Source organism: Rhincodon typus, chromosome 1, assembly GCF_021869965.1.
Source record: "Rhincodon typus isolate 14 chromosome 1, sRhiTyp1.1, whole genome shotgun sequence".
In the NCBI taxonomy this organism is placed as follows: domain Eukaryota; kingdom Metazoa; phylum Chordata; class Chondrichthyes; order Orectolobiformes; family Rhincodontidae; genus Rhincodon; species Rhincodon typus.
Window position 1 is genome coordinate 99078606 of NC_063332.1, and position 22077 is coordinate 99100682.

At 40.0% G+C, this 22077-nt stretch overlaps 1 protein-coding gene across 2 annotated transcripts in view; it reads left to right on the top strand.

Annotated features, from left to right (window-relative positions):
• haspin (histone H3 associated protein kinase) overlaps nt 1–22077 on the top strand; it is a 56328-nt gene that overhangs the window by 14539 nt on the left and 19712 nt on the right. For both annotated transcript variants that reach the window (XM_048600445.1, XM_048600452.1), the window contains exons 4-7: nt 6114–7556; nt 16448–16556; nt 17267–17445; nt 20299–20499. In XM_048600445.1, coding sequence (XP_048456402.1) covers nt 6114–7556; nt 16448–16556; nt 17267–17445; nt 20299–20499 — 1932 coding nt within the window. The remainder of the gene's footprint in view (nt 1–6113; nt 7557–16447; nt 16557–17266; nt 17446–20298; nt 20500–22077) is intronic.

Here is a 22077-nt window from a genome sequence, read left to right on the forward strand (position 1 = left end):
AGTGGGAAGAACTGAGGTGGGGTGGAATTTGTTAAATGTGTTCAGGAAAGGTTCCTCAAGCAGTATATAGAGGGTCCTACCTGGGAAGGGGCGAATCTCGACCGACTGTTCGGAAATAGTGACAGTGGGGGAGCACTTTGGGACCAATGACATAATTCTATTCATTTTAAAGTAGTTATGGAGAAAGACAAAACTGGTCCACAGTTTAAGTTCTAAATTGGGGCAAGATGAATTTTGATGGAATTAGACAGGAGCTTGCAAGGATTGATTGGAGTAGTTTGTTTGCAGGTAAAGGAACCTCTGGCAGGTGGGGGCCTTTAAAAGTGTGATAGTTAGAGTTCAAGGTCTAGATGTTCCTGTGAGAGTGAAGGGCAAGGTTGGCAGGAGTAGGGAACCCTGGATAACAAGAGATATTGAGGTTTTGACCAGAAAAATGAAGGAGGTGTGGCTTAGGAACAGGCAGCTCAGATCAAGGGAATCCCTGGAGGTATATAGGGGATACAGGATTTTACTGAAGAAGGCAATCAGAAGGGCGAAAAGAGGCATGAGATAGCTTTGGCTGAGAAGATTAGGGTGAATCTGAAGAGGTTCTTTAAGAATATTAAAGGAAAAAGAATAACTAGAGAGGGAATAGGACCCCTCAAGGACCAAAGTGGACATGTATGTGTGGAACTGCAGGAGATGGGCGAGATCCTTGGGGAAGCTAATGGCGATATCTTTGGGACAGTCCATATCACAGTAAGAGGAGGTGTTGGAAGTATTAGAATGTATGAAGGTGGATAAATCTCCTGGTCCTGATCAGATATATCCAAGAACGCTACAAGAGGCTAGGGAAGAAATTGCGGGGGCCCTGGCTGATATATTTGCATCATCGTTAGCCATGGTGAAGTCCCGGAAGACTGGAGGGTAGCAAATGTTGTATTCTTATGTGGGAAGGGCTACAAAGAAAAACTGGGAATTATAGACCAGTAAACTTAACATCTGTGGTAGGTAAGTTACTTGAGAAGATTCTGAGAGATAAGATATACATGAATTTATAAAGACAGGGTTTGATTAAGAGTAGTCAGCATGGCTTCGTGCATGGGAGATCATGCCTCACAAATTTGTTAGAGTCCTTTGATGAAGTGATGAGGGCAGGGTGGTAGATGTAGTCTATATGGATTTCAGTGAGGCCTTTGATAAAGCTCCACATGGTAGGCTGCTCTAGAAGGTTAGATCACATGGAATCCAGGGAGTGTTGGCAAATTAGATACACAATTGGCGAGATGGTAGCAGGCAGAGAATAATAGTCGGACTGGAGGACTGTGATTAGTGTTTGTGCCTCGGGTCGGTGCTGGGCCTATTGCTGTTTGTTATCTATATCAGTGATTTGGATGAGAATGTACAAGGCATGATTAGCAAGTTTGCAGATGACACTAAAATAGGTGGTATCGTGATCAGTGAGGAGGATTATCAGAAATTGCAGCAGGATCTTGATCAGCTGGAGAAGTTATCCAGAAATGGCAAATTGAGTTTAATATAGATAAGTGTGAGGTGTTGCATTTTGGAAAGCTAAATCAAGTTGGGAGTTTCATGGTGAATGGTAGGGCCTTAAGGAGTGTAGTGGAACAGAGGGACCTTGGAGTTCAGGTGCATAGTTCTCTGAAAGTGGAGTCACAAGTAGACAGGGCAGTGAAGATGGCTTTTGGCACACTGGCTTTCAGTCAGGGCATTGTATTAGAAGTTGGAAAGTTATGTTGCAGTTGTACAAGATGTTGGTGAGGCCGCAGTGGGAGAATTGTGTTCAGTTTTGGTCATCTTTCTATAGGAATGATGTTCCTCAACTGGAAAGAGTGCAGAAGAAATTTACAAGGATAACAGTGTGGAGCTGGAGGAGCACAATGGGCCAAGCAGCGTCAGAGGAGCAGGAAAGTTGATGTTTTGGGTCAGGAGGTCCCTACCCAAAAAGTCAACTTTCCTGCTCCTCCAGATCCACACTATTATCTCTGACTCCAGCATCGGCAGTTCTTACTATCTCTAAATTTACAAGGATGTTGCCAGGACTCCAGGGACTGAGTTATAGGAAGAGATTGGACAAGCTAGGACTTTTTTCCTTAGAGCATAGGGGACTGAAGGGGGATCTTATAGAAGTGTATAAGATCACAAGAGGCATGGATAGAGTGAATGCACTGAATTTTTTTCCCAGGGTTGAGGAATCGAGGACTAGAGGGCATCAGTTTAAGGTAAGAAGGGAAAGAATATATGGGAACCTGAGGGGCAACTTTTTTTACACAGAGGGTGGTACCCATATTCAATAAGCTGCCGGTGGAAATTGTTGAGGCGGGTGCATGAACAACATCTAAAAGGCATTTGGATGAATTAGCGTGGACGGACATTTTGGTCGGTATGGACGAGTTTTGTCGAAGGGACTGTCTCTGTGCTGTAGGACTCTATGACTAAATGTTGTCTGTGTTCTGACACAAGACTCCCCAAATCAGTGCTTTACTCTGAGCTCCGTAATGATAAGTGATCACTAGGAGGGCAGAGGAAATGCTGCAAGGACACCCTGAAAGCCACCCTAAACAAATTCAGCAGCCCCAACAACACATGGGAGTTGCTTGTCCTGGAATGCCCAAACTAGAGGAGAAGCATCCATGAAGATGCCAACCACTTGGAGCATTAACAAATAAAGCATGTGGAGGCCAAGTGCAAGCAGCAGAAAGTGCGTGTCAAATCCAGAGAATCCCACCTACCTTACCTTTGGCAGTCTGTGGCTCCAGGATTAGACTATTTAGCCACTGCAGAATCCAACCCCTGGAGTGGGACCAACTCATCCTCGATCCTGAGGGACTGCGAAAGAGGGGTACTGAAGTGATGTGATTATAACATGGCTACTTCTGGAGCACAAGTCTTCAGTACTACTGCTGGAACGTTGTCAGAGTAATTACCATTTGCAGTATCCAGTGCCTTTGGCCATTTCTTTATCATGTGGAGTGAACTGAATTGACTGAAGGCAGGTTTCTACGATGCTGGCAACCTCCAGAGATTGTTATTTGTGGAAGTTATTTGTGGACTGTCATCCTCTAGTTAATTGTAGATGTGGCGTATAGAATTTAGATCTGATCCTTTGGTTATGGACCAGCTATCTATCACATGCTGCCGCCACTGCTTTGCATAAAAATGGTCCTGTGTTGTAACTTCAGGCTGTCACCTTTTTTTTGGTTTTGGCTCGCCCTTCTGAACTCTTTACCATGGTGCTGGCTTAGTGGTACTCCTCGCTTGGTGATATGGTGGAGTGGGTGAAAAACCAGCCCATGAGGTTACAGATTTTGGTTGAATGTAATTCAGCTATTGCTTGTATCTGGTCTTAGGCTGTCGCGAGGGTCGAATGATGTTGGTTGATGCAGATGATAACAAACAGGATTCCTTGCTTTTATTTGACTTGATGCCATTAGATTTTATGAGTTATTGTTGAGGATTTGCAACACAAACCCCTCCACACTGTATACTGCAGTGCCACTCCTCTGGAAGGACTCCGGATTAGCTGTGTATTCCAATATGTTTTAGTGTGACGGTCAATTTCGGATTGTATGTAATTTAATTCCTTTTATCATATACTGTAGCAGTTAGATGCCTTGGTAGGCAATTGTGTCAACCTTATGTAGGTCAGACCAGGTGATGATGGCAGCTTTTTCTCTCCTAAAGGATACTGGTGAACCAGCTTGGTTTTTGTGTTGACTCCCCCCTCTCGGGGGAGGTGATGGCCTAGTGGTATTATTACTGGACTGTTAATCCAGGGACCCAGATAATGTTCTGGGGACCCAGGTTTGAATCCTGCAAGGCAGATGTTGGAATTTGATTTCAATAAAAGTCCGGAATTAAGAGTCTAATGATGACCATCAATCCATTGTTGATTATCAGAAAAACTCATCTGGTTCACTAATATCCTTGAGGGAAGCAAACTACCATCCTTAACCATCTTGCCTACATGTGATTCTAGACCCACAGCAAAGTGGTTGACTCTTAACTGTCCTCTTGACAATTAGGGATAGGCAATAAATGCTGGCCTAGACAGCGATGCCTTCATCCCATGAATAAATAAAAAAAGAAAAGTGATTTAGACCAGTTAGACATGGTTAGACTAGTTTTTAATTCCAGATTTTAACAGTTGAATCCAAATTTCACCAATGACATCCAGTCCAAGATGTTGGCAGAGTTGGATGCCCCAGCTGGAGCTTGTCTGCTCTGCCTGTTCTTTTCTTCTTTCTATTTTCTTCTGTTTTTTTTTTCTTCTTCTCTCCTGGCCTTCGGCTGACTCCCAGCCTAAGATTGCGAACTCCCGGCCTGGCAGTGACGTCCCGTAGTGACCTACTGGCATGGCGTGGCAACCTTTCAGCCTGGTGTAGCAGCCTCCAGTATGGCATGGTGACCTCCCAGCTTGGAGTAATGGCCTCCCCACCTGTTGTAGCTACCTTCCAGTGTAGCCTCCTGGCATGGCGTCCTTGGCTCGGCCTGGCCGCCTACAGTTATTCTCCCAGCCTTGGCATGGACTTGAGGCTAGGTGCTAGCGTGGTTTTGGGTTGGAAGACCATTGTCCAGCGTTGCAGAAATAAAAGTTCAGAACATTATATTTCTATTTTCTAAGATCGTGTAACTAAAGCTGTACCCTAGGTACCTTTGTACCTAAGTGGCGATGTATAAACTTCTCACTATACTCATTGAGTATATGTGACAATAAAGGGCTAATTCAATTCAGTTCTGTCCTGGAGGCCTTCAAATCCATGTCACAAAGCATATCTGCGGAAGGCTGGTCCAGTGAGCCAATACTGCAATGCCACTACCTCCTATATCTGACAGTTGGTGTTCCTTTGCAATATGCTGCTCTCTTCTGCACAACTTTTTGCATTTTCTACATTTTTATTTTTTGTCGTGCTTGCAGAGTAAAGCTGTTCAAGAACTTAACAAAATAAAAGGAGGATGTACAGCTGTTGATGGCATACTGTGACACCATGTGGAGAAATTGTCTGTTGAGCATGTTCACATGCTTACAATTTAACAATTTCATTTCACACGCTGGATTATTTTGTCGTTGTTTAAATGGTTTTGTACAAAGCAGGCAAGAACTGGAGGGTTGTTAGGAGTATAAATCATTACTGACTTTCAAAAGTAGAGAGAGTTTCTCTCAAGGACAAAGGCATTTAGTTCAATACCGAATCAATGCACATTATTATATGGAATCCACGTTCGACTCATGAAGGTTAAAATCCAGCACATCTTTTAAGCTGTATTTTATTTGAATTCACCTCTTATGATGCCTAGTTTGGGTTCTGCCAGGGCTATTCTACTTCTGACCTCATCACAGCCTTAGTTCAAACATGGACACATGAGCTGAATTCCAGAGGTGAGGCGAGAGTGACAGCCCTTGACATCAAGGCTTCATTTGGTCGAGTATGGCATCAAGGAGCTCTAGTGAAATGGGAATCCAGGAAAAATCTCTGCTGGTTAGAGACATACCTGGTACATAGAAAGATGGTTGTGGCTGGTGGGGCTCGGTCATCTTGGCTCCAGGATATCTCTGCTTGAGTCCTTCATGGTGGTGTCCTGGGCCCAATCATCTATCGATTCTCCACTAAACAAGAAGAATTAGATTTGTCCAAATTACATTTAGTGTCCAAACGTTTGTTCTCAATAAAAATGTTATAGCAAATCATGAAATTTCACTGATCTTACACTTTGTTTAGGCATTGCAGATCTATCTACAGCACATGGACTGCAGTAGTTCAAGAAGGCAGCTCACCACCGCAACCTCAAAGACAACTAGGGATCAGCAATAAATGCTGGCAAGCCAACCACACCCGTATCCCATGCATGAATACATTTTTTAAAAAACCTAAACAAAGTACGAAATCAGTGAAATTTCACGCTTTGCTTTAACATTTTTATTCAGAACAAACATTTGGCTGTTAAATATAATTTGGACAAAAGTTAATTCTTTTCATCTTGCGGAGCGACCTTTATTTATTGAATAGTGATTGTAGTTTGAGTTTCTATTCATATTTGTGGACATTTAGATACATATGCACATGTATATAAATTAGCAATTTTCTAATTGTGTCCTTCCATTTCTCCTTCAGGAATTGCTTGGATCCCTAATAGAATCTTCAGAATCATCTATCTCTTTTAATAAACCAAAAAAGGCATGCAGAATTTCTTGCGAAGCTAAGAAGTTTAGTTGTAATTCCAGAGCTGTAAGGAAGCTGGATAGATCCCCACTGCAGACGAGCACACCTTCTTGTACAAGGAAATCAAAAATCAAGGAACCATCAAGATGTATCATTTCATTCAACAGTGAAATTGAGCATGGCATATGGAAGAACAATGCTGAACCTTACATTGAGGAAAGTATTGACCATCCCAGTACAGTGGGAACTTGTTGCACCCGGAGTAGCAACACTTCGTGTAAGGCAGTTTCCTCTACAGAACACTCAAATAATTCAGAGTTTGTTGGATTGTCTCCAAAGAAGTTAGGTGGAATTTGTAGTCTTGAAGCTGATTGTAAACCTGTAGCTTCTGCGTCTTTGGAGGAACATCTTGAGCATATAGATTCAATAACATCGCACTTATTTCAACCCCACAAAGATGATTTCAGTCATACCTTGCACAGTACCTTCAATAATAGTGTTGAGTTGTTTTCTCATGTTACTGAAGAATCAGCTGTGTCTCCTCAGGCTGATTTAGTTAATGGAGTAGATGATCCAAAAGTGTTTGTGAGAAATTCTTTAGTGAAGTCAGGATTGCTTAACTATACATCAAATCTTGATTTGGTAACTGAACAGGAACACACTGCCAGTAAGAACATTGTTTCCAAATTGAGCTTGCAGCCTGTGGTACAATTAGATTACTTTTCAGTTTTTAGATATTTCCATGAAAGAAGATCGGTGTCATCTGTCGAAGATGACTCTTCCAAGGTAGGTTCATCACAAGGTACAGTTGCAAAAAAGCAGCGAGTTATTAATCATTTACGTGAAAAATTAACACCCCAAAAAAGTGGGAGGACATCTTTCAATTGGGTGGCTCTTCAGCCTAATGTGGTACTTAGTCCTCTTGAGCTAAAGTGGCAATTACCAACAAAGAAAGTTATGACAAATCCAGTAAAACGAAGTCTAGCTGATGGCTCTTTTAATAATGAACATGATGGCAGTTTTCATCTGTTAAGAAAAAAGTGCAGACAAACAGATTGCATGAATCTGAAATCATCTTTGTCTTCAATGTACTCTAATTCCCAAGATGGGAAGTCTGGTAAGGGGTCTACAGCTGATGCAGACTGCTTCAAACATATAAAAAACCAACAAAAGAGAAAAACTATTTCAATGAAAGATGGCTACTCCTTAAAAGCAAATTGCCTATCTGGACAAAGGAACCTACTCAGTGACAATGCTTCTAGTATCTTTGACAAACAGAGCAGCTTCTCTGCTTCAGCATTTCAAAAAAATACAGATCCTGCTTCAGTCACTGTGAAAAGTGCAGAAAAGTCCACAGTGGATTTATATGGGCATCCAGAATCTCAAATGACTGAGGTAAGGATTATGCATTTATTTTTAGTAATGATGTATTTGTGTCAACTTAACTTAATGCCACATTCTCCATGTCAGCAATCTGAGACTCCTGGTGGGGTAAGGTTGATGCAGGGAGAGGTTGTACATTTTAACCTCCAGAATGGGGTATGAACTTAAAATCAATAAAGAAATTGGAAAACCTGACCCCACCCTGCTCCATCGCTCCCATCTACAGTTATGCTGGAGAGATTGACTCACCTGCATTCTGGAGACAGGTTTGCCATTAAAATATAATGAGACTTCTTGCCTGAAGAATACCAGAAATAGGAACAGGAGTACATAATACAGTCCTTTTATCATTCAATGAGATTACGGCTGCTTTATGTCAATACCATTTCCCTGATGGATCCCCATATCTTTTGCTCAGCTTTATTGATTTAATTCTTGAATATACTCAAAAGCTTGGGAACTAAAACTGTCTGGTGTAGAGTTTCACGATCCCTAAGTGAAGATATTTCTCCATTTCAAATGGCTGATTCTTTATCCTCACATCATAACTTCCAGTTTTCTGTCTTCAGCTAGGAAATTTACTTATCAGGCCCTATAAAAGACTAAGTGTTCTAGGTGTCACAAAAACTCTTACCTTCTAAACTTCAGAGCACATAGGGCTATTTTCTCCTCCTGAAACTATTCTCTTAACCAACTTACCAATCTAGTGAACCTTTTTGCACTCTCAGAAAGGCAAGTATATCCTTCTTTGAGTAAGGAGACCTGCAGAAAGCTGTGCAAAACACTTTCACCTAAATTCCAGAATTGCAAGATGACTTTGTAACTCTTATATAACAACATGCCCTTGCAATAAAGGCTACTGTGCTATTTACAATAATAAGACTTTGGTATGATAGCAGCTAACTGTAATATTCATATTTTCGAGGGTCCATTCAATTCACGTCTTCAAATAATTTCATACTTCTGAAATCGTGAAAGCTGCTACATGATAGGCAAATTTTTTTTTCAATTTTAATTTTGATCAAAAAGACTGCTGTGCCATGTTCCAATTGCTTCTGCCTCTGGATAGTATCAACCTTTGGGGGCATATAGTGACTTTGAATTATAAATATCAAACTTGTGCACAAAGAATTCTTGCAATGTATTGTTAGATAAGTAGTTACCTGTTGTGGTATTGCTTGAATTTTATAAATTCATTGGACATGTTTTGGTGGACTAAATGCTATAAAGTTAGTAAAGAACTGATAATATGGAATATTGGCAAGTTTTGAAATATGCGTTGAACTGTAGTAACTAAGCTGAGTGTTATTGACATTTCTGCAATGAAGCCTATAAAGAAACCAACAATGACCAATTGTGAATATTCATTGAAACTGGAGTTTAAGTTTATGATTTGGTGCTGTGGTGCATTAAAATGTGTTATATTATGCAGAAGAATGTTAACAAACAGCTCTTTCTTAGCAAAATCCTGCTCACTGATGCTCAGTTTGGTTCTACCGGGATCACTCTGCTTCTGATTTCATTACAGCCTTAGTCAAACATGGGCAAAAGACCTGAATTCCAGACGTGAGATGAGAGTGACAGCCCTTGATATCAAGGCTGCATTTGTTTGAGTGTGTCATTGAAGGAGTCCTAGCAAAACTACAGTGAATGGGAATCAGGTGGCGGGTGGGGGGTGGTGTCCCTCCGATGGTTGGAGTTATACCTAGCACAAATAAAGATGTTTGTGGCTGTTAGAGATCAATTATCTTGACTCCAGCACATCTTTGCTGGAATTCGTCAAGGCAGATATTTTCTAATCAACTCTCAGATGTAATTAGAACCCTCTGGAGCAGATGGGACTTGAACCCATGGAACCTGGCTAATTCCTAAAGGTAGTGTCCTATGTCCAACCATTTCCAGCTGCTTCATCAGTGACCTGCTCTCCATCTTAAGGTCAGAAATGGGGATGTTCATTGATGATTGTACAATGTTCAGCACTATTTGCGATTCCTCAGATACTGAAGCAGATCCAGGTAAATACAGAAAGGCATAGACAATATCCAGGCTTGTGCAAACAAGTGACAAGAAAGATTCCTGCCACACAGTGCCAGGCGATGACCATCTCTGGCAACAGAGAAAGCAATCATCGCCCCTTGATTTTTTTCAATGGCATTACCATCACTGAATCCCCTATTATCAACATCCTGGGGGTTACCGTTCACCAGAAACTAGCCATATGAGTACAATGCTCACAGGGCCATGTAAAAGGCTAGGAATACAGAATAATCCAGTCCACTTGGTAGGCTCCATATCCATAAACATTCACTTCCTTAATCAGCAGCACTCAGTAGCAACAGGGTGCACCAAGATGCAGTGCAAAAATTCATCAAGACTGCTTAGATAGCACCTTTGAAGCCCACAACTACCATCTAGAATGACAAGGAAAGCTGTGTTTCAGCTCTGGTGTGGCAACCCATGCTGCTACAGAAGAAGACAGTGGGCTGAGAAGGTCCACAATTTACTGGCCTCCATTTTCTCTGGATCCTCTTCTAGATTAGCTAATCTTTTGTCTCTCCCAAACAATCTACATCCAGAGGGCGTGCATGTTGGTCGTTACCTCTTAGTCTCTGTGCCGGTATCTTATTTCCAGATTTTATGGTAGTGGAGATATGGATGTCCAGGAGGTTGTGTGATTCCTCATTCTTTGGTTGTCAACCATCTGAACTTTGCAAATTTTGTTGGCTTAAAATGAATAAGGATAGAAATAGCACCCTCCAGGACCTCTAAGTTGGTTGCCTTATTTTCCCAAGAGATGCTGAAGAAACATCTGCCATAGTAAAGTTGGAAGCTGTAAAAGATATACTGTCCAGATGTTGCTACAGTAAAGGAGTACATTGAGGACGTGGGGCTTGGTAGACTCAAGGTGTGATCTTCTCGTTAAGCTTGTTGCTAGTTGGACTGCACCTTCAACTCAGTTTGGATAGCAGCAGTTTTTGCAATTTGTGTGTTGATTTCAGCATCCTATGATCTGATCAAATTCTGGTGATTGAGGAGCCTAGGTAGATGTATCCACAACCTTTGTGGTCACATTGTCAATTCTGATAGTCTACAATATTGCTGTAATTATTATGACAATTGTCATCCTAATGCTGATGGTCAAACCAAAAGCTTTGCAGGTAAGAGAGAGTCTGTTTGTATCTACTGAAGGTGTTCCCAGGTATGGATTATTAGTGCAGTATTATCAGTGTGGAGCTGCGAACTTGGCACACTTTTTTCTTGGATCACAGGAAGATAAGGCCAAACAGCTATTAAATTTTTCTGTAAGGAGGCACCCTTCTATGAAATAAGGGTATGTGACAGTGGCTGAGCAAAAAGAAACGCGAGTGTCGATAGCTGAATGCAACTTTGTCGGAACCCCCGAGGGATATTGTCCTGTCATTGATGACCTTATCCGTTCATCATGTCCTGGAAGGAGGACATCACACTCAATAGATTGTTTGACTTAAATAAGCTGCCACTGCTCACATGGGTGAATTCTTTAATGAAATCAATGAAGGCAATATTTAGTAGTTTCCTCTGTTCACAGACATTGTGCTCTCAGTTGCAGATCTGAGAGGATCATAGCTCAGATCTTCTGATGTCCAGTTAGTCTTTAACCAAATATATTTTGAAAGGTGCACGTCGGATCTCCTTGGTGGTTCCAGTACGCTGATTTCCGATTGCAATTATCTAGTAATGTAAACTTCTGATGGGCAATTACACAGCATCTAGAACTATTAAAAAAGGTATAAATTAGAGTTGGCGACATCAAAGGGTTCCAACTCATACCTGGATAGTTACATATGCAATGCTAGAGGACTGAAATTGCTCTAGCAGCTATATATTAGTGATCCTGACACCTGACACCCAACCCCAACCGCTCGCTCACAGTGATCCCTCAATAATCCCACCACAGCACTCCAATCCAAACCCCTTTTCTCACCTGCCATGCTTTCCTTTCACACTTGCCTTACACATAGCCTTTGGGTCTTCAGACTTTGTTTGCTAACTTGAATATGGCAGCTTTTAATGGAGAAGGGGAAGGTGCCTTCTATAAAGATTCCCTATGCTTTTTTCTGAGGTTCCTTACCCCGATTGGAAGTTTTGGATCCATGACAATCTGGATTTTTCAATTTTGAAACCACACTGGGATTTAGGAAAGAAGTATTCAATCAAAAGCTGTAATTTGATAAGGCTACTTTTCATACATTGCTCAGCAGGGGGAAATGTGGTCAGATATTGCAGTCACTTATTCTTGTTCAGGGTCACAGTCTTTGTATCATGCATATCGTGGGGTACTACATTCTTGCTCCATCAGAAGCAGAGGTTTGTGAAGATGCTACAGGAGTGCAGACTTCCTGTACTCGATGAGTTCAGATGGTATAGCGTTATCATTTGGAGCTTTGACAATTGCAGGCAAGTTAATACCTTTGCTAATTTCATCCAGTTTGTGTTGAATATCCATTTCTTCCATGACAAACAGGGTCTGTATGCTGGTCCAAGCTTCCACTGTGACCATGTCCTCCCTAGAGTACAATTCAAGATGGCTTTCCACCCATCTGTCATCTTTTTATTGTCATCAGTGATGAACATCCTGCCCTTTTTATTTTAAATCAGTGAAGCCAGTCTGTCATTTGATGGACCGATTGCCTTTTTGATCCCATTGTTCCTGCCCTGAGCATTCCATGCGTGGAATAAAATCTGGTCTTTCTGGCAAAGTTGTAATCACTTATAACCAATAATAATTTGGGGTGGCACCTATCAGTCTGTTGGATTTTATTTCAATTAAGCCTTGTACATTCTAGCCCACAATTTTTTAAAAACTAAATTGATCATGTGGCTTCACTGTATGGAACTTGATACTCCCAATAATGGAGCCCCATACAACTCGGTCAGAATATGTTCTGTCTGTCCCTCTCTCAACTTTAGCAGGATCTATTAATTTCATAAGCATGTATGTTCAAAACTTTGCTTCACTACAAAGGTGAAAGATAGTTCTATGCAGAAGTTGATGCTGTTAAATCCCCAATTCACAACATTTTTATCTATTGGTGGATGTCTACGCAAGTGGATGCAGCATGACCTTTCTGCCTTGGACATTATGACTTGGGAAGGAGAAATAAAAACAGACAGAGACTTTTGACCTTTGTTGCTGTGATAAGCTTTATGTAACTGTCCCCTTTCAATACAAAGCATGCTGCAAAATGTCCTGGAAACAGCCAAGATTAAGACATTAGCATTAGCTAATCATGCCAGACGTAACTCTCAATAGCTTTTTCAATTCTCACAACTACTACGATGCTGACGGTGATACATATCACTCTCTGACATACATTGGGATTAGAATGCAAACTGTAAAGCTTTGGGCATTCATCCTTAATATCAAAATCAGCCATACTGTCAATGCTGAAGATCTGAATTTGTTGCTTACCCTTTAACCTGCATTAATCCAGCCACCAGCTTTGCCCTCGGCAAATTGTTTTAATTGTCTGTTAAGAAAAAAATTAACAATTCAAGTGCATTCTAATGTTGGGCCTGCTGGTTCGGCAAGTATCACATCTAGTGGATCCTTTTGAGTATTTATAGAAGTTAATGAAAGTAATGAAGTATTTTCAATTTGAACAAATATATGTTGAATTTGAGAGGTAAAGATGATGTGACAAATGGTAAAATATAGCAGATGTTCTACCTACTCAGAAGGACCAGGGAAATCATGATTATGACTTTTTAATTATTTGGTTTAGCTGGAGGGGTCGTGACTTTCTCTAGATTGATAAAATGGATTATAAAATTTGTACATTTATAACAGACAATACAAAGTGTAAAAGTTTATAATCTGAGTTTTATTGGAGTTAATTTGATCTGAAATTTGAAAAGGATTTGAAACTTTATCTGGATACTATGACATTTCTAAATATCACAAATCTTTGATTAACCCTTATTTAAAGATTTTGAGGGAAACTTTTTATACAGCAATTTTGAGTAGTTCTGGTGGCCTGATCACTCAGTGCTATCCCTGGTCCCCAAATGGGGAAGAGTGGAAGGATGTCACGGAATTGTTTTTAAAATGTTGGAAATGAGGGTTAATTAATTGACTTAATTGACCTTTATTGGTCAGTGCATTGAGTATAGGAGTTGGGAAGTCATGTTGCAGCTGCATGGGAAATTGGTTAGGCCACTTTTAGAATACTGCATGCAATTCTGGCCTCCCTGCTATAGGAAGGATGTTGTGAAACTTGAAAGGGTTCAGAAAAGAATTACAAGGGTGTTACCAGGGTTGGAGGGTTTCAGCTATAGGGAGAGGCTGAATAGGCTAGGGCTAATTTCCCTGGAGGCTGAGGGGTGATCTTATACAGGTTTATAAAATCATGAAGATCATGGATAGGATGAATAGACAAGGTGTTTTCCCTGGGGTGGGAGAGTCCAAAACTAGAGGGCACAGGTTTATGGTGAGAGGGGAAAGATTTAAAAGGGACCTAAGGGGCAACCTCTTAACCCAGAGGGTAGTGCATGTATGGACTGAACTGACAGAGGAAGTGGTGGAGGCTGGTACAATTGCAACATTTAAAAGGCATCTGGATGGTATATGAATAGGAAGAATTTAGAGGGATATGAGCCAAATGCTGGCAAATGGGACTAGATTAATTCAGGATATCTGGTTAGCATGGACAAGTTGGAAATAAGGAGTCTGTTTCCATGCTGTACAGCTCTATGATTCTATGACTCTCTGTTCTTTTATGTAATTAACAATTTTGTGTTGTTTCTTGTGTGGAGACGTAATCATAGAATTGTTCATTGAGGTGGAGTGTGAAGGATTTAAATCTGAAACTGGAGAACTGAATCTAAGTAAAGGAAGCTAGGAGGGTATAAGGTGCAAGTTCGGAATGATTGATTGGGGAACGTTACTAAAAGGTTTGGGAGTGGATAAGCAATGGCTAACAGTTAAGGAACTTCTGCACGAATTAAAGTAATTATTAATTCCTATTTGGTGCACAATAAAACAGGAAAGTTGTTTTAACCACAGCCTACAAAAGAAATTGGAGACAGGCACCAATTTAGAATTCAGCAAAAGGGGACAAAGATTGATCAAGAGGGCAAAAAGAGTTTGAGAGTAAATCTGTAGGTAATGTAAAAACTGACTGCAAAAGATTCTATAAATGTATGAAGAGAGCAAGTTAGCAAAGACAACTGTAGGTCCCTTACAGTCAAAAATTGGGAAAATTATAGTGGGGAACAAAGAAATGGCAGAAAAATTAAACATATACTTTGGCTTTTAATTGTCAAAAGAGGACATAAATAATTTTCCAGAAATGTTAGGAAACCAAGGGTCTAGAGAACTGGAGGACTTGAAGAAAATCAGTATTGGTAATCAAAAAAAAAGTGCTAGAGAAATTAATGGAGTTAAATGCTGACCAGTCCCAGGGCCTGACAATCTCCATCCCAGAGCACTATAGGATGTGGAAATATTAGATTCATTGGTGGTCATCTTCCAAAATTCTTTCTCTGGGGTAGTTTCTGGAGGTTGGAAAATGTAACCCCACTGTTGAAAAAAGGGAGAGAAGTAAAAACTGAATTATAGACCATTTAGCCTAACATCCGTAGTGAGGAAAATGCTAGAGTCCATTTTAAAGGATGTGATAACACCACATTTGGAAAGCATTAGTAAGACTGGGTAGAGTTAACATGGGTTTCTGAATGGGAAATCATGCTTAACTCATTTACTGGAGGTTATTAAAGATATAACTAGTAGAAAGATGAGGGAGAACTGGTGGATGTTGTGTATATGGATTTCAAGAAGACTTTTGATAAGATCCCACATAAGAGGCTTGTGGGCAAAGTTAAAGCACAAAGGATTAAGGGATAACATACTGGCATGAATTGAGAATAGACAGTAGGAATATATGAGTCTTTTTCCAGGTGGCAGGCAGTGACTACTAGGGTACGTGGGTGTCAGTGCTTGGACAATACAATCTACACATATATAAAGCTTAGATGAGGGAACCAAATGCCCAGTTTCCATGTTTGGTGATGACAAAACTAGGTGGGATCGTGAATTGTGAAACAAGTGCAAAAGGAGGCTTCAAGGCAATCTAGGCAAGTTGAGTGCTGATCACACACATGGCAGATGCTGTATAACATAGATAAATTTTAAGTTATACACTTTGTAGTGAAAAACAGAAAGCGTATAAGTTAAGTGATGGCACATATTGGGAACTTGGTGTCCTTGTACTCTAGTCAATGAACATAAGATTCCAGTTGCAGTCTTAGCAAGGCCCTGTATAATTGCAGTATTGTGTGCAGTTTTGGTCTCCCTGCTGAAGAGAGGATATATGTGCTATAAAGAGAGTGCAGCGAAGGTTCATTACGCTGATACTAAGGGTGGCAGGACTGTTGTATGAAGACAGATTGGTTTGACTGGGCCTTTATTCACTAGAGTTTAGACAAATGGCAGGAATGTGATTGAAATGTATATAATTCTAACAGGACTGGACAGACTAAATGAAGGGTGGGTGTTTCCTTTGGTTGTGGCGTTGAGAATCAGGTATCACAATCTCAGGATATGGGACGGAGATGAGGAAAAATTTCTTCACTCAAAGTGTCAACCCGAGGAATTTGCTACCACAGAAGGCTGTGGAGGTCAGGCCACTGAGTATAATCAAGAAAGAGGTGAATACATTTTTTAGATATTAAAGAAAAGAAGGGGTATGCAGAGAAAACATGAATGTGGCATCAAGAATGCGAACCAGTCATGATCAATTGAATGATGGAGCAGATGAAGGGCCAAATGGCCCAAGTCTCCTGCTCCTGGTTTCTGTTTCCAGGTTTAATCTTTATACCAAGTCCATGATCTGAACACTTTTGTTTGTTTCTTTTTTAATTAGATAAAAAACTTGAAGTCAACACTTATGAGTTCGTCAGTTTCTACTCCTTTAGGCTCACGTAATTGGTCAAGGTTCAAAGCAGCTCATTCGATTCACAAAAGAAAGAAAGGTAATTGATTGGCTTTCACTTTGTTTATGCTGTAAAATATCCAAATCATGCAACGAGAGCATTTTGAAAACAAAAGTAACAAAACTGTATACTTTTAGTACAGCCAAATAGTTCATTTATGACCTGTGACTTCTTTACCTGGAATTCTTAAGAGCTCCATATATTCCATCTCGCTATTCTGGTTGTTAATATCTTCCTTCTTTGGTTTATTTTCTTTTGGTGGAACTATAAACTGCTACTTGGAAGTGGAGCTGAGTGATTTGAGCTCTGTTTTAATGGAGCCTTCAATGGATGTTGATGTCAGTCATGCCACCCAAAAACATTGTGATGTTGAGTTATGACTTTATTTTCATTGCATTTTTTTCTCTCCTATTGAATATCAACTTAAATCAATGCAATTAATCTAGTTCAGAATTGTTCCTAAAATTTCTATGAATATGTGTTGCATTTATTTTAGTTCTATTTTTAAATTCCATTTGGTATTTTATGTACTGCAGTCATAATTTAACTTAATGGAACTGATTGTTCACTGTAACAATGCTATTAAGGTTGGCTGCAGTCCTTTCGGTTCTTTTTCCACCTTAAACTGTACTGTTGATCCTTATGTTACACAGAACTGAGATCAAGTATAGGAATTGAGTGCCTAATTGTAATACTTTGAAACGCCAGTATGTAATGTTAATTTTTAAAATTTATCTCTCTCCTTCCAGTCATTGTTACACCTTTGAGATCTGATTGCACCATGTCACTTCAAAGCACTCCAGAGTCAACTTATCTTTCAAGAACAGAAAATTTTAATGATCGTAGCCTGAATAAGTTGGTTTCAATGGCAAATTTTTCTGCAACTCCACTTAGCAATAGAATGAGAGGATCCAGAAGTCCCCTTATGGTAGGCCTATTGACAGAACATTATACTTGATTAGATAATTTTGCAGTTGCAAAATGCACAAAACTTAAAACCTGGCATACAAACTTGAATTTATTACGTTTTTCATTTGTCATTGGAATGAAAATGATTACCGTCCACTAGTAAGTGAAATATAAATCAGTTGAGCAGTCACAAAATTACATAACTGTTTTAATTTTATATTTTGATATTGAGAGATAATGCGTCTATAATATTAATTGAAAGCAAAGAAAATTATGGGTCAATAAAACAGTGAGTAACCAAAGTGAGTTAATACATTTTTAATTGCTATGTATTAGAGGGAAAACATGAGTAAATTAAAGTGCTATTCTCTTACTATTGACTATATGGTTTTTTTTTAAAAAGAATGTGTGCATGCTTTATCACCATTGAATACTTGCTGAAACATAATTCAGACAAGGCAGAATTCTTTTTGAGATGAGTAAAAGGGAAGCAGGCTGAATAAATTGATGATACTGATCAAAATAATGGTTTCTCTGGATAATAATTTTAATTATACCACTATTGTTCAATGCCTGGAGTAGAAATCATGAATTTTTATGAAGTGGTGTTGCATAGAAAAATTCAGTGAACACTTCAAAATGCCATACAGTGATTATTTGAGATTCATCTAGTTGGAATCAATGAATTACAACAGTTAACCTAAAATCGCATGTCTTGCATGGTCTGAAGCGTGTGAGAAATCTTCGGCGCTCTTGGCAGTCTGGATGATCGCATCTGCCACTGATTTTACCAGCTTGTATGCTGGATTTCAGAGCTTGAATGTGAGTTGGAGACACAGCAGTGCATCAGCTGAGAGTTATGTAGATGGTATGATTTTTGATGTGGTCACCCCACAACTTAAGGAAATTTAGCAAGAGAAGGAATAGGTGACCATCGGTAAGAAGGGAAGCAGGCAGCCAGGTCATCAGCAAAGCCTCAGAGTACATCTCACTGTGTTTGAAAAATGGTGGGAGTTACAGATTTTCTGGGGCAGTCAGCCAGAGCCTGCTGAACCAAGGGAGGAGGATAAAGAGAGGAAAAGCTAAAGTGGTAAGAGTCTCAATAGTCAGGGGTACAGACAAGTGTTTCTGTGGCTGAAGGACTGGTGCAGGAGGAAGGACTTTAGATTTCTAAATCACTGGTCTCTTTTTAGGGAATGTGGGACCTGTACAAGTCAATGGATTGCATCTGATTGAGAATGAGCCCAACATCCTTTTAGGGGATGTCGGAGGCTGGGTGATTACTAGTGTTGATGGTGAGGTTGTAAACTAATTTGGCAGGGGGGTGGTATACAGAATGAGCATATAGTAAGAGGTAATGCACAGACAAGTACTGAAAATGTTCTGAGGGGCAAAATTAATCTCCACTTAGAGAGGCAAGGATTAACCAAGAATTGTCAACATGGCTTTGTCAAGGGGAAATCATATCTAACAAATGTGATTTTTTTTTTTGAGGAGTGACTAGGTGTGTAGATGAGGTTAGTGCATTCCACATGGACTTCGGTCGGTTTTAGACAAGTTGTTGGATAGGAGATGGGTCAAGGAAGCAAGAACCAATGGCATTTCAAGTAATTCGGTAAAGTAGATCCAAAATTGGCTTATTGACAGGAGGCAGAGATTGATGATTGAGGGATATTTTTGTGGCTAAGTCTGTGTCCAGTGGCATACCAGCGGGTTTGGTGCTGGATCTCTTGCTGTTTGTCATGTACATTAATGATCTTGACGTGAATGTAGGAGGTATGATCAGTGAAGTTGCAAATGATATGAAAACTGATGGTATGGTAAATAGCGAGGAGGAAAGCCTTAGACTATAGGAAAATATATTTGGGCAGTCAGATGGGCAGAGCAATGACAAGTGAAATTTAATCATGAAAGAAGTGAAGTGACACTTCAAGATAAGGGAATACATGATGGATGTTAGGACTCTGGGAAGTATAGAGGGTCCTCTGAAGAGCATGTTCATAGCCAGCAGGACAATTAGGTAGGTGGTTAACAAGGTGTACGGGATGCTTAATTTTATTATTTGAGGTATTGAAGGTAAGAACAGCGAGGTTAAGATGGAGCTGTGCAAAGTGTTAGGCCACAGCTAGACTACTGTGTGCAGTTCTGGTCGCCGTACCATAGGAAGGATGTGAGAGATTGCACAAATAATTCACTCGAATGTTCCCTGAGCTGAAGTGTTTCATGTTTGAAAAGAGAATAAATAGGCTGGCGTTGTTTTCCTTAGGGCGTTGAGCCTGTGGGGAGATCTGATTTGAGGTGTACAAAAGTGAGTAGCGTATATATGAAGAAACTCTTCCCCTTTGTAGAATGTTCAATGGCTGGGGCCACAGATTTAATGTATGGAGCAAGAAGTTTCGAGGCGATTTGAAGAAAAACAATGTTCACCCAGTGGGTGCAGGGTTCCTGAAATTCAGTGTTTAAAAGTGTAGCGGTGGTGGGTGTATTCACAACATAGAAGTGTTTAAATTAATACTTGAGATGCTGTAGCATACAAGACTATAGGCCAAGTGCCAGAAAATGAGATTAGAGTAGATAGGTAGTTGATGACTAGAATTGACATGATGGGCTGAAAGGGCCCTTCTTTTCTGTGCTGTAAAACCCTGACTTTTTTTGTTTCAAGATTACAACATTTTTAAGATGCCACAATGTATATGATTCTGCCAATTAAATTATTTAATATTTTCTATCAGCTGTCTTCATGATTGTAATGTTCATTTCAGGTTATTTTTAATTTCAGAGTAAAAGACATATTTAATTGATTATAGATTTGAAACAATAAATATGTGAACAGTATATATGCTAATCATTCATTGTATCAATCATATTTTAGGAAAAATGGCCACCAATTCTGCAGCCAGTATTTCTTACAGATGAAGAGAAAGTGTACTGTGAATGTCAGCAAAATGGCCCAGTTTCTTTTAAAGAATGCATACCATCCACCATGCTAGAGAAGTGTGAGAAAATCGGAGAGGGAATCTTTGGGGAAGTGTTTCAGATGACAAATAATGATGGAAAATACGTGGTCTTCAAGGTACACCAAACACTATATCAAGAGCTAATATCGTAGAATATTTAAAGTTGAATTTTGCAGCACCAACGAAGGTAATTTGACCTCTTACTCAGAATGTAATGGTAGTCCTAGTCATTTAGTTCTATTCTCATGCTCTTTCCTAAAATCCTTATTAAATTTCTTTTCAAAGTTTTTTCCATATTCTGCATATGGCATTGCTTCTATTAGGGCAACTTATATCTTACCAACTCAGCATTTACATATAAGACAAACTGCAAAGCCACAACATTCAGTTGTGTAAAACTGCTGTTTTCAATGCTCTCACTTTTGGTTCAGAAACTCTGCTGGATGTTATGTTGGGCAGGTCATTGGAACCAATGCTGGAAACATGCATTTAGACATATGTTAAGTATGCAAGCCAGGATGTTAGCATGCAGTGCTGATATGATGTCATTTTTGACCTCAACATTTCAACTACAATCCTCTATTAGCCTTTCACGCCTGATGTGCTCAGTCAGTTGGAACTTTTCTCCCTGCACTATGAAGACAATTGTTTCACTAAGAAGGTCCTCACTAATCTGCCATTTAAAGTCAGTATTGCAAACTCCAGACCAGGCTAGGGCAGCATTTGGTGGTTGTGCAGATGATTCTGACTACGATTCTTTATTCATGGTGCTCCTCCCAACTGAAGTTGATTATATTTGCAACATTTCAAGTTGGCACCCGATTATTACATTTGAGAGATCGCTGATGGTCTGTATGCAAAGAAAATCCTTGCAGCCTCCCTGTGATAGTGGGGTGGGGATGAGCCTGGACACTCTGTGGCCCACGCTGGGGCCTCCAACAATAATAACCACCACTGCGGTAACATTCCAGCTCAAACCAATCTCGACCTGCTTACTAGGGTCTGCCTAACTAGCCCCAATGAATCCAGATGCTATTTGCCTTGTTGCGAGCCACTGCTCCCAATAGCTGAATAGCTCTTGAAAGTAGTGGCCTGACTTTTAAATAGATGGGAGCTGCACAGCAGATAATTAGTTGGGAAGGGCCCAAAATGTGAGTTGAAATCCCAAATGTTACTGATGTATCTCCAGTAATGACTTGCCATCTAATTTGCATAATCATCTCGATAATCCTCAAAAATCCTCAAGCTCTTTTGTATCCTTACCTACATGGTGCAACTTGTTGAAATCATATCCAAGTATGGAATCGGCTCTCACAGATATGCTGATAAGAATCATTTCTACCTCACGAGACCTGTGGACTATTATGGTGGATTCAGGCTTCTCATTCAGTGCTTATTTTTGGAAGAGTCATACCTTTTACTCATTCTGCAATCTTTCCACATTGCATTGAACCTGACTCTTTGCATCCTTGTGACTGGTTATCATCCTTTTCATCACAATGACAATTCTCACAAACACAACATTTCCCCATCCACTGCCTGTACCTTAAAAACCTAGCTACTGTACATCTCTTCTTGGATTGTCCATCTTTCACAAGTTCCAATTTTTCCAAACTCTACATATCCTATCAATTTAACCATTGCCCAGGTCTTCATTCCTTGTGTTGGCTTCCTGTTGCACTATGTCTATGCAA